The sequence below is a fragment of the Haliotis cracherodii genome, unplaced genomic scaffold (genome assembly GCF_022045235.1).
Source record: "Haliotis cracherodii isolate W230 unplaced genomic scaffold, xgHalCrac1.p SCAF_5, whole genome shotgun sequence".
NCBI lineage: Eukaryota > Metazoa > Mollusca > Gastropoda > Lepetellida > Haliotidae > Haliotis > Haliotis cracherodii.
In genome coordinates this window covers 45,584,951-45,597,987 of record NW_027266308.1, presented here as the reverse complement: position 1 = coordinate 45,597,987, position 13,037 = coordinate 45,584,951, and the positions used below count along the sequence as shown (strand labels likewise).

The window sequence follows — 13,037 nt, the reverse complement described above, 5'->3', positions numbered from 1 at the left end:
TTTAAACATTTTTAGAATTTAAACCTGTTTAAAAAAAGGTACATATCAGTAGGTCATAAGTCAAATATGGATAAGATGTGTAATATATATTGAAATTACATGTGCAAATCAGATTCACAGGCACTTGTACAACACATATACCACCAGGACTTACAACGAACTTGGTACAATATCAACATAAAAATGTACAACTTAACCAAACTCGGTTAATGGTGTCTAGGAAAATTGGCACTTAAGATGACAACAGTCTCGTAGCACAGGTGGTAGCGTGAAGGACTACCAATCAAGAGGTTGTAGCATCATACCCCGCCGAGGTTAAAAATTCTATGTGTTCATAAAAGTGTTGTTACTGTATGACGTATAGTATTTCTCACAATAAGGAAGCTGACAATGAACGTATATCTGATGTCTACTATAGACCCTTATTTTTTTAAGTTACCACCACCCACCAGAAATCAATACATTTATACTTCTAAAATAGCCTTGATTCTACTAAACATCCTTCTCCGCTGTACACTATTGGTCCTACATTATTTCAACCAGCATACAACAGGTGGCCTTATTCCAGGGTAGCCTTAGTAATGGCGTGTCACTAAACTAAACGAGTATCGTTGATGATGAAATAAAATGAATTGAATGCCCCCAGTAATTGTGTAAATATAATTAACAATTAACGACAGGCAACGGCGACCTAAATATATCACAAACAAGTAGCCCTCTGAAATGGCTGACCTTGGCTTAAGTTCAAAATCAACCAATGTCCTTTCTTACCTATTAACACAAACCCGTGAATTATTTCCGTTTCTAATGAATTACTGGACCCCCTTGGCGTATTTGCTTAATTCAAACAATGGCAACCTCCCCTATTCACAACGAATCAAACTTGCCGGCAGTAAAGGTGTCTTGGTCGCCATTTTAGTATTGTCGTCTGCCGCCCTGATTACAAATGGCGGTCAACTTTGGCCGGGGTAATGATAAGCTGAACGGCGTTTCCCACCAAGAATTGTCGCCCGTTCCTCCCACTTCTGTCCTGCATTGTGTATCAAGTAAAACCCACAAAATGTTGGTGTGAAAATTGCCAGTCGAGAGGCTTTTGGTTACGCCAACCTACGCCATAGGAGGAATGCCTTCTTCACAAGTCAGGGTCCAAAGTCTCCCCAAACTACTATCCTATCTAGTAATACATGAAAACATGTGTGTTTACATAACGTGCACCACTGAAATAATTAATAATGTATTCTGGGAGGACTGCCTTGTGATTCACATTTGAGATATAATTTTGGAGATAGGAGCAGATGTGGCTTTAGGATTTACTATAATCTATAAATTTTATTGTAATATAGTGAAATACAGAAGCAACGACGCGAGCCGCATAGTAGGGCCAAGGCCGCTGTTACTTTTTTTATTAGGGGGTGGTGGTGTGGGAGTGTGTGGGGGTGTGTGGGGTGGGGGTGTGGGGCAACTATTTGTACAAGTATCACTTTTCCCCATCCTGTATTTTCTTGATGAAAAAAAATCATTTTCTTTAATAAAAATAACTCACCCGTCCCCCCCTTGCCTCCTTGGCTGGCTACGGCACTGAAACCTATTTTGCGTCCCTTTGCTTGTATATAACACTACACATGGGGGTAGAGCAAACTTTACTTCTGAATGATGATATGTGTAGTATGGAAACCTGTAATCCGGGTGATGGATGGAGAAATGTGTGTACGTGTATATAGGTGAATCGTACATGGGTTCCAGCATATGCAATACACAACATACACAATTTGTTTTGTTGAAAACGTTTTTATTTAGCATCAATAGAAATGCCAAGTATATGGAGAAAGAACAATGGTTGCGAATATACGCAATTAAATAGCTGCACAACAGTTACAACACAGTAAAACCTCTATAGTCCGGACCCCGTTAATCAGGAAAAAACCCTATCCAGATCATTACTAATGGGAACAATCATATAATTAAAGGGACATTACTCCGTACCCGTGATTCGTTAATCCGGATGATTTCACTGGGAACGTTAACATCAGGATCAAAAGGGTTTCACTGTGTAAAAACAGCTTCATCAACCCATTATAATCTTATATAGCATATCAACATAAAAAAGATTGTCGAGTGCGATGCTGTGATAAAGATGCAAGCAGTATAAGCTCCGACAGCATGATTTATATTGGTAGTTGACTGACCATCGACGTACATGTTGACATCCATGGATGCAGCTTTGTTTGGAGTACATTGTATATGTCATTGAAGATTATTTTGGGAAACGATCATTGAAAGACACCGGTTTCGTTGGACCCGTTGTTGAACTTTGGCACAGTATGCGACATCACTTATCGGTGGGAAGATGTCACTTGAGTCAGACTGGCAAGATGTTCAGATTATTATTCGTATGAGCATTTAAACACTTGATGAAATTCCAAAACGGAACAAAGTTGCGAAATCGTTATAGTTAGAGGAGGGCTTCAGTATGTGTTTTTTGTCGTACAAAGGAATAAATAATAATAATATTTATGAAGACGACGACGACGACGATGATGATGATGATACACTTCCAGGCACCCACTGTGTAACGGTACAAAAGCATTACCATGGAATAAATATAATGAATATGGTATACGTGCTTATGAATCAAAACCTGTACATAACATGTACATTGCATCTCGAAACCCATTGGACATAATCCCTTCAACCAAATGCATTTACGAATAAATACTTGCTACATTGCATATACACCTTTATGCACAAGGTAGGCAACCCATAATGATTTTACTCCTGTCGACATACTTTCTCCACTAAATACATGAATAAATTAACATAATATTGCCTAGGACGAATGCCTAGGACGCCTGGGCGATCTCTGTGATTGGCTCTCTTGTCAATAGATTATGTCGATGCATGTCGAAATGCCATTCAGTGCTCTCATCAGATCCAACCATTTCTCGCACAAGCTTTCGTATCGTTAGATCTAGAGTAAAAAGATGGTCATCTTTATCTTCCGGAACGTAATGTCTGACGTAATCCGCTATTTTTGTGACGTATTCAACATTTGTCCCGGCAGCCCCCCTGGCCGTCACTATCTGCTTTGCCATAGAAGGAATATCCGTTTCCCCGAGGTAGTATTGGTTATCCTCCGTCACTGTGAACACAAGAACACTAAATGGTTCTGACCCCTGTTCTCTGGGTTCGAACTCAGTCACTAGTGTGCTGTAGCCACCAAGCTGGGTCTCGCGAACGTTCAGATACGTTAACGCTTTGGTCACAGATTCTGTCCCCTTGATTTCGTAAGCGACACCCCATGCACGACCCTGAAGAAAAGAAAATGTTATGTTGTAAGTAATCGAAATTAATGTCAATAAACTTTGAAAAATGCATTTGTAATGGATTGAACATGTGAAATTTGGTATGCGAAATAACTTTTATCACTATTTCTGACCACGAACACGTACAGTTGCATGATGTCATGTATACAGTTTTCAGTAAGGCCAATTATGAGGGGACGCGAACTCTGGGTGCCGTTGTACCACGGACCTAAATATGTATGTCCGTGGTTGTTCAAAGCGACCTTAGCACTAAGGTGATCGCAACTCCCATACCTTAACATAGACTTACGTCAGTCGTAGCGCTAAGGTTGTTTTGTTCAACAGCGCCCAGGTCTTAAACTGCTGTAATACTGTACCGTCAAACTCGCGTAATAAAATATGATAGTGGGTTCGAATCCCAGATCCGCTCTGATTGTGGTTCTTGCTTTGACGGTACTATACCCGAACTTGTGGGTTTCACCAAAGTGATCATTGTCTAAGTTCTGCTTTCCTTCCCTATATCTGACACGTCGTAAAATGGCTGAAACACTGCCCAAAGCTTTAAACCAAACTCAATGTTATGTTTGTTTGTTTTGTATGTTGTTTAACGCCGCATTCAGCAATATCAGCAATATCCCCGCGATACGACGGCGGCCTGCACATAATATAGCTGGAATATTGCTGAGTGCGGCGTTAAAAACTCATAAAACAAACAAACATAAATGGAAGAGAAACAACGAAACGTGACCCAGACAGATCCCTAGACACTCTCCAAACTTACGAAAACCTGCATTTAGATATTGTAATTCTAACTCCCTCATTTGAGTTAGTAAATACTCGCAAATGCAATATGAAGTTGCAAAAGTTCCACGGTAATTGAAAGTTTGGAGAACTTACAAAAAAATGTTTGATTCAAAAATCGTGCAAGCTATCCACGCAAATATGGAATATATTCAAGTCGATATGAACTGACAACCGTTATTCTGACAGCATAGTCTTTCATAAACCCCGCGTGAACGTATTAATTAGCCGATTTACCTACTAACTATATCATACATTTGGGCATTATATAGGGTATACAAGTTTGACCTTTATCCTGTGAAATATGTTAAATACGAAAATATTCAATTTTTCAAACAAGCGTCTCCAGCTCGCGGTATCAGGAATAAAGTAGTAATTGGACAAAAAAAAGAAAAAGATAATTTACTCGACGTTTTAACAAAATGTCGTGGTATCTACAGATACACAGTTGCTAACCGTTTTGTCCAGATTGTACACGGGGTTTCATCATCATAGTATAGAATGATGAAATAGCTTCCATGCCCAGTGCCATTGACCAGCTAACTGACACTCACGGCTGTGTTTATTACTGCCCGCGGCGACAGGCTGATGCAATGTACAAGCAATACATTTCTTAAAACCTGAGACCGTTAGAACGCACTCGACATGTTATTAGTTTGAAATAAGGAATCATGTGATTTGGTAGATTATGAAAACTAAGTCATGATCATGAACGATAACCCGTGAAAATCACGTTCCGGTCACAAGTTATTGTAATAGCCTTATCTAGGTCACATGCAGTCACGTGAAGCGAGACTATCAATACAACTGATCTATTAATAGCACACCGCGTGGCAAGGTGATGAAACCCCCAGACCGGCTTTTCTCGTATGATAAGGTGCATTTCATATAACATTTAATATTTCTATGGATGCATATACACACATCAACGTCTGATAAAGTGATCCGATGAATATTGCATACATAAACATGTGTTCATGAATAGGGATTGGTTTAAGAAAAACAAAACATAATCACCTCTTTGCACTTGACCAAGTTTGCCACACGCCCAGGCTGAAAAACAGAACAAGAACGGAAACGATAATTTTTATCACCTTTCTGACATATCTCATACACATAAAATGCACTCGTAGAATTTAATGTTACATCAAAAGTCTCACAAAAAAGCAAAATATTTCTTTATCACCCATGACAACAAAAAATATCATGGCCTGATTTGAACCCATATGGTCATGGCAGTATACACGTGACCTGGGGTATATAGTGATTAGGTATATTGTAAAAGGGTATACAGTTATAGGATCAAAGGTATACACTGGACAAAAGCTGGAGGATTTACCTGGCTCGGCGTTCCTCTGTGCGTTGAGTTACCCTGCCAAAATCTTCTAACAAATCCTTTGATGGAACCAATTTTCTTTGAAGAGTATTCAAAGTCCGGTTTCCATAGCAGCGAGCCATACCCGAACACCCAGATGGTTGGGTTATTGTGCAGCAGGTAATCGAGTGATGTGATGTCCATATTGTAGGGAATTTCAAGACGGGCAGAGACAATCCTCGTGTGCAGAGTAGAATAACACGACAGAGCAACGATACTGTTCGATATGAACGCAAATTGTAGAGTAAATAAAGCTTAATACTAGTAGATATACAACCTAGCTCTTATATACCTAGTGCAAACGTGATCCAGTGCGTGATTGACACTTTCATCCAATGAAAATGCTGTATTTTACAACGGATCATTTTGATTGGTTGTGACCACATAAGGGCTTAAACACCCGCCATTTTCCCAAGATTTCATCATCAACTTGCATCATTCGAGGGGAAATGAGTATAGTGCGGTAAGACGGTCGTTTCCGCTATGTGGCACAGAGAACAAATATTTGATTGATTACTTGTGTAAATGTGAATGACTGACTGCACGTTTCACACACAGTGGGCGATTTACTTGTACACTGCAGCGATTGCTCTCGATTTGTAAACACAGGTGAACCCGTGTTGAGTGGTGTGGAATTGGACGGGGTAGGGTTCCGGTGGTGAGACTTGTGATGGGACGGGGTGGGTTGTAGTGGCGTGGCATGAGATTGGGTTGGGTTGGGTTGAGAGACGTGTGATGGGACGGGGTGGGGTTGCGTGGCGTGGCGTGGGGTGCCGTCGAATGGGACGGGGTGGGTTGTAGTGGCGTGGCGTGAGATTGGGTGGGGTTGGGTAGAGAGACGTGTGACGGGACGGGGTGGGTTGCGTGGCGTGAGATTGGGTGGGGTTGGGTGAAGAGACGTGTGATGGGACGGGGTGGGGTTGCGTGGCGTGGCGGGAGGTTGGTTGGAGAGACGTGTGATGGGGTGATGGGACGGGGTGGGTTGTAGTGGCGTGGCGTGAGGTTGGGTGGAGAGACGTGTGATGGGGTGATGGGACGGGGTGGGTTGTAGTGGCGTGGCGTGAGGTTGGGTGGAGAGACGTGTGATGGGGTGATGGGACAGGGTGGGGTTGCGTGGCGTGGAGTGCCGTGGCATGGGACGTGGTGAGGTGGGGTTGGACGGCGTAGCGAGGGGAGGAGTGGCGTGCGATGGGACGGGGTTGGTTGGACGGCGTGGGTTAGGGTGGGGAGGGGAGGAGTGGCGTGGGATTGGACGGGGTGGGTTAGGGTGGGGAGGAGTGGCGTGGGATGAGACGGGGCTGGTTGGACGGGTGGGGAGGGGAGGAGCGGCGTGGGATGGGACGGTGTTGGAGTTGCGTTGGGTGGAACAGGGTGGACTTGCGCGGGATGGGATGGGACGGGGTGGGGAGGAGTTGCAAGACGTGGGGTTATGTGACGTGGGATTGGTTGGGGTGGAGCGGCGTCGGATGGGGTGGGTTGTTTTTTGGCGTTTCAGGATTCTATGCTCATGGTTCGAATCCATGATTCGTCCCCTTTATGATCCTTGGTTTGTTAGCACCACTTCCGTGTTTGTGGATATCGCCCACGTGGTAAACGTCGAAATGATGAAAACCTGCGCCGATTTAAGTAGGACACACAGTAGGAGACACATTACTTTCAACTTGATTGGGAAGTGCCTTTTCACAAGACATGGACCTTTAATGTAAGATAAGTTAGTACAGTCTTATGTGGTTTTTTTAATTCTGGTATTTCAAATTACCTTCCGCGTTACTGAAATAAGTTACACTATATTTACTGTATGTAAATCACGTGTGATACAACTTGTTTCAGCGTGTGATGGTTTACTAATGGCCCATGGACATTCTCCCGCGTGTGTACGCATAATAATAGAATTGTGATTGAAGGTCAAATTAACGCCTTGTGGCTTTAATTTATTCGACTTTAAGTTTTGTTTGTTCGACTGTTGTTTGGCGCTATTCTCAGACTGCGGCCTGTAAATAACGGAGTCAAACCAGACAGACCTGTTATTGATATAGGGTCAAATCGTCGAGATACGATAATACGGCCCCGTGAACATCCTGGTTAGAATTGGTCTTCAGCAACCCATGCTTGCGGAATCGGGTGGTCGGGTTCGCTGACTCGGCTGATGTATGTTGATGTATCCCAACTGCATATATGGAAGCTCATGATGTCAATCACTGGATTGTCTGGTCAAGACTCGAGTTAAACCACAAACAACTACGATAATACGCAACTGACCAAATCACCGAAAATGACCAAAATGCAGGTTTCTAGCTACCTATTTTAACACGGAATTATGTATAGCAGGCAATAAAGACAAATTGTATATGGAGGTATGTCTTGTCACATATCGTCACATGTGCCGTTACTTTCCTTCAATTGTCTCTGTCATGCATGATAAGAATACAAGTATTATGCTAGATATAGTGTTCACACACAACAGCGTTTAGTGAGTGAGTGAGTCGGATTTCTCACCACTTTTATTGCAATATTTCAGCTGTGTCATTTCATTTCATTGATTAACAGTGTAGGTGTGATAAGCATAGTGGAACACTGTAGGTGGGGTGAGCATAGGGGAACACTGTAGGTGGGATTAGCATAGGGGAACACTGTATGTGGGATTAGCATAGTGGAACACTGTATGTGGGATTAGCATAGGGGAACACTGTATGTGGGATTAGCATAGGGGAACACTGTATGTGGGATTAGCATAGGGGAACACTGTATGTGGGATTAGCATAGTGGAACACTAGGCGGTATTAGCATAGTGGAACACTGTAAGTGGGATTAGCATAGTGGAACACTGTATGTGGGATTAGCATAGGGGAACACTGTATGTGGGATTAGCATAGGGGAACACTGTATGTGGGATTAGCATAGTGGAACACTAGGCGGTATTAGCATAGTGGAACACTGTAAGTGGGATTAGCATAGTGGAACACTGTAAGTGGGATTAGCATAGTGGAACACTGTAGGTGGGATTAGCATAGGGGAACACTGTAGGTGGGATTAGCATAGGGGAACACTGTATGTGGGATTAGCATAGGGGAACACTGTAAGTGGGATTAGCATAGGGGAACACTGTAGGTGGGATTAGCATAGTGGAACACTGTAGATGGGATTAGCATAGGGAGACACTGTAGGTGGGATTAACATAGGGGAACACTGTATATCTGGGATTAGCATAGGGGAACACTGTATGTGGGATTAGCATAGGGGAACACTGTAGGTGGGATTAGCATAGTGGAACACTGTAAGTGGGATTAGCATAGTGGAACACTGTAGGTGGGATTAGCATAGGGGAACACTGTATGTGGGATTAGCATAGGGGAACACTGTATGTGGGATTAGCATAGGGGAACACTGTAGGTGGGATTAGCATAGTGGAACACTGTAGATGGGATTAGCATAGGGAGACACTGTAGGTGGGATTAACATAGGGGAACACTGTATATCTGGGATTACCATAGGGGAACACTGTAGGTGGGATTAACATTGGGGAACACTATATGTGGGATTAGCATAGGGGAACACTGTATGTGGGATTAGCATAGGGCAACACTGTAAGTGGGATTAGCATAGTGGATTACTGTAGGTGGGATTAGCATAGTGGAACACTGTAGGTGGGATTAGCATAGTGGAACACTGTAAGTGGGATTAGCATAGTGGAACACTGTAAGTGGGATTAGCATAGTGGAACACTGTAAGTGGGATTAGCATAGTGGAACACTGTAGGCCGGATTAGCATAGTGGAACACTGTAGGTGGGATTAGCATAGTGGAACACTGTAAGTGGGATTAGCATAGTGGAACACTGTAAGTGGGATAGCATAGGTGAACACTGTATGTGGGATTAACATATGGGAACACTGTATGTGGGATTAGCATATGGGAACACTGTATGTGGGATTAGCATAGGGGAACACTGTATGTGGGATTAGCATAGTGGAACACTGTAGGTGGGATTAGCATAGGGAAACACTGTAGGTGGGATTAGCATAGGGGAACACTGTATGTGGGATTAGCATATGGGGACACTATAGGTGGGATTAGCATAGTGGAACACTAGGTGGGATTAGCAAAGGGGAACACTGTATGTGGGATTAGCATAGGGGAACACTGTAGGTGGGATTAGCATAGGGGGACACTGTAGGTGGGATTAGCATAGGGGAACACTGTATGTGGGATTAGCATATGGGGACACTGTAGGTGGGATTAGCATAGTGGAACACTGTAGGTGGCTTTAGCATATATTGGTAGTGTGTTTGCTAAGGAACATCCCTTTCCGGTCATGTAACGGTCACTTGTCCGTTTGGAAATCTGTATATAGTGTAAACTTCACATTAAAAAATGTATTTCAATCACCCATATGACATATATCCAACAAGTACGCCCATGCAAGTATGCACATGCTTGTCTAGGCTTAACAATGCAGTAAACACACCAGGAACAAACAAACAATGTAATATCCACATGTAATGCTCATCCTGTTCAGTCAGTTTGTTTCTCACATCGTGGGAACCGACAACAAATATACAAATGACGTCATACGCTGTCCCCGCGGCCAGGCCGGATAAACGAGTCAGTTCGCTTGACCGTTATAAATCCGTGTACTGCTCCGTGTCACGTGGTCAAGTGAATCACTACAGCACTTATACTTGTGGGCGTCAGTGTGTCAATGTAGTCCTGTCATTTCTATAAAGACTTTTTTGTTTGGATAGAGACCTTTCAACGCTGCCTGTGAATCACTAGAGGCGGATTTCGTAGTGATTCATTATTTGATTTACGCGTGGTAGTTACGTGGGATCAGGGATGATCTCCCATGTTGTTGACGTCAGAGGTTAACCCGGGCCTTAAAGCGCGCGCATGACAACATACATGTGATGCAGACAGTAAACGTGTGAATGATCATGTGACTGCGTGACACTCATAACGGTCACTGCATATGACAGTCCATCCATACGCACCGTATATCCTCGATTAAACGCCTGGAAGTTTCATACACAAAACTCGCCCAATTATTTTTCTTTGCGCTTAAGCGTCGGGGGTAAAAAAATGTACGCCAGCGCATCTAATCGAGGAAATATTGCATCTGTTGAAATACAACTGGAGGGAGAGTGTGGGTATGACAGAATACGACTGAAGGGAGGCCAGGTGGGTATGACATAATACGACTGAAGGGAGGCAGTGTGGGTATGACAGAATACGACTGAAGGGAGACCAGTCTGGTATGACAGAATACGCCTGAAGGGAGACAGTGTAAGTATGACAGAACACGACTGAAGGGAGACAGTTGGGTATGACAGAATACGACTGAAGGGAGACCAGTCTGGTATGACAGAATACGACTGAAGGGAGACCAGTCTGGTATGACAGAATACGACTGAAGGAAGACGGTGTGGGTATGACAGAATACGACTGAAGGGAGACAGCGCAGTATGACAGAATACGACTAAAAGAGAGAGTGTGGGTATGACAGAATACGACTGAAGGGAGACAGCGCAGTATGACAGAATACGACTGGAGGGAGACAGTGTGGGTATGACAGAACGCGACTGAAGGGAGACAGTGTGGGTATGACAGAATGCTGCTAATACGACTGAAAGAGAGAGTGTGGGTATGACAGAATACGACTGAAGGGAGACAGTGTAAGTATGACAGAATACGACTGAAGGGAGACAGCGCAGTATGACAGAATACGACTGAAGGGAGACAGTGTAAGTATGACAGAATACGACTGAAGGGAGACAGCGCAGTATGACAGAATACGACTGGAGGGAGACAGTGTGGGTATGACAGAACGCGACTGAAGGGAGACAGTGTGGGTATGACAGAATACGACTGAAGGGAGACAGTGTGGGTATGACAGAATACGACTGAAGGGAGGCAGTGTGGGTATGACAGAATACGACTGAAAGAGCGAGTGTCGGTATGACATAATACGACTGAAGGGAGACAGTGTGGGTATGACAGAATACGACTGAAGGGAGACAGTGTGGGTATGACAGAATACGACTGAAGGGAGACAGCGCAGTATGACAGAATACGACTGAAGGGAGACAGTGTAAGTATGACAGAATACGACTGAAGGGAGACAGCGCAGTATGACAGAATACGACTGAAGGGAGGCAGTGTGGGTATGACATAATACGACTGAAGGGAGACAGTGTGGGTATGCCAGAATACGACTGAAGGGAGACAGTGTGGGTATGACAGAATACGACTGAAGGGAGACAGTGTGGGTATGACATAATACGACTGAAGGGAGACAGTGTAAGTATGACAGAATACGACTGAAAGAGAGAGTGTGGGTATGACAGAATACGACTGAAGGGAGACAGTGTGGGTATGACAGAATACGACTGAAGGGAGACAGTGTGGGTATGACAGAATACGACTGAAGGGAGACAGTGTGGGTATGACAGAATACGACTGAAGGGAGACAGTGTAAGTATGACAGAATACGACTGAAGGGAGACAGTGTGGGTATGACAGAATACGACTGAAGGGAGACAGTGTGGGTATGCCAGAATACGACTGAAGGGAGACAGTGTGGGTATGACAGAATACGACTGAAAGAGAGAGTGTGGGTATGACAGAATACGACTGAAGGGAGACAGTGTGGGTATGACAGAATACGACTGAAGGGAGACAGCGCAGTATGACAGAATACGACTGAAGGGAGACAGTGTAAGTATGACAGAATACGACTGAAGGGAGACAGTGTAAGTATGACAGAATACGACTGAAGGGAGACAGTGTGGGTATGACAGAATACGATTGAAGGGAGACAGTGTGGGTATGACAGAATACGACTGAAGGGAGACAGTGTGGGTATGACAGAATACGACTGAAAGAGACAGTGTGGGTATGACAGAATACGACTGAAGGGAGACAGCGCAGTATGACAGAACACGACTGAAGGGAGACAGTGTGGGTATGACAGAATACGACTGAAGGGAGACAGTGTGGGTATGACAGAATACGACTGAAGGGAGACAGTGTGGGTATGCCAGAATACGACTGAAGGGAGACAGTGTAAGTATGACAGAATACGACTGAAGGGAGACAGTGTGGGTATGACAGAATACGACTGAAGGGAGACAGTGTGGGTATGACAGAATACGACTGAAGGGAGACAGTGTAAGTATGACAGAATACGACTGAAGGGAGACAGTGTAAGTATGACAGAATACGACTGAAGGGAGACAGTGTAAGTATGACAGAATACGACTGAAAGAGACAGTGTGGGTATGCCAGAATACGACTGAAGGGAGACAGTGTAAGTATGACAGAATACGACTGAAGGGAGACAGTGTGGGTATGACAGAATACGACTGAAGGGAGACAGTGTGGGTATGACAGAATACGACTGAAGGGAGACAGCGCAGTATGACAGAACACGACTGAAGGGAGACAGTGTGGGTATGACAGAATACGACTGAAGGGAGACAGTGTGGGTATGACAGAATACGACTGAAGGGAGACAGTGTGGGTATGCCAGAATACGACTGAAGGGAGACAGTGTAAGTATGACAG

The 13,037-nt window shown here is 43.9% G+C and overlaps 1 protein-coding gene across 1 annotated transcript; it reads right to left on the bottom strand.

The window, feature by feature from the left end:
• Positions 1–1,791: 1,791 nt before the first annotated feature.
• On the bottom strand, positions 1,792–5,755 carry LOC139442680 (putative glutathione-specific gamma-glutamylcyclotransferase 2). Its single transcript, XM_071223555.1, has 3 exons — positions 5,443–5,755; positions 5,121–5,156; positions 1,792–3,308 (listed from the first exon to the last, which is right to left on the bottom strand). The coding sequence occupies exons 1-3, from the start codon at positions 5,620–5,622 to the stop codon at positions 2,841–2,843; spliced, it is 684 nt and encodes a 227-aa protein (XP_071079656.1). The 5' UTR covers positions 5,623–5,755; the 3' UTR covers positions 1,792–2,840.
• Between the last annotated feature and the right edge of the window lie 7,282 nt (positions 5,756–13,037).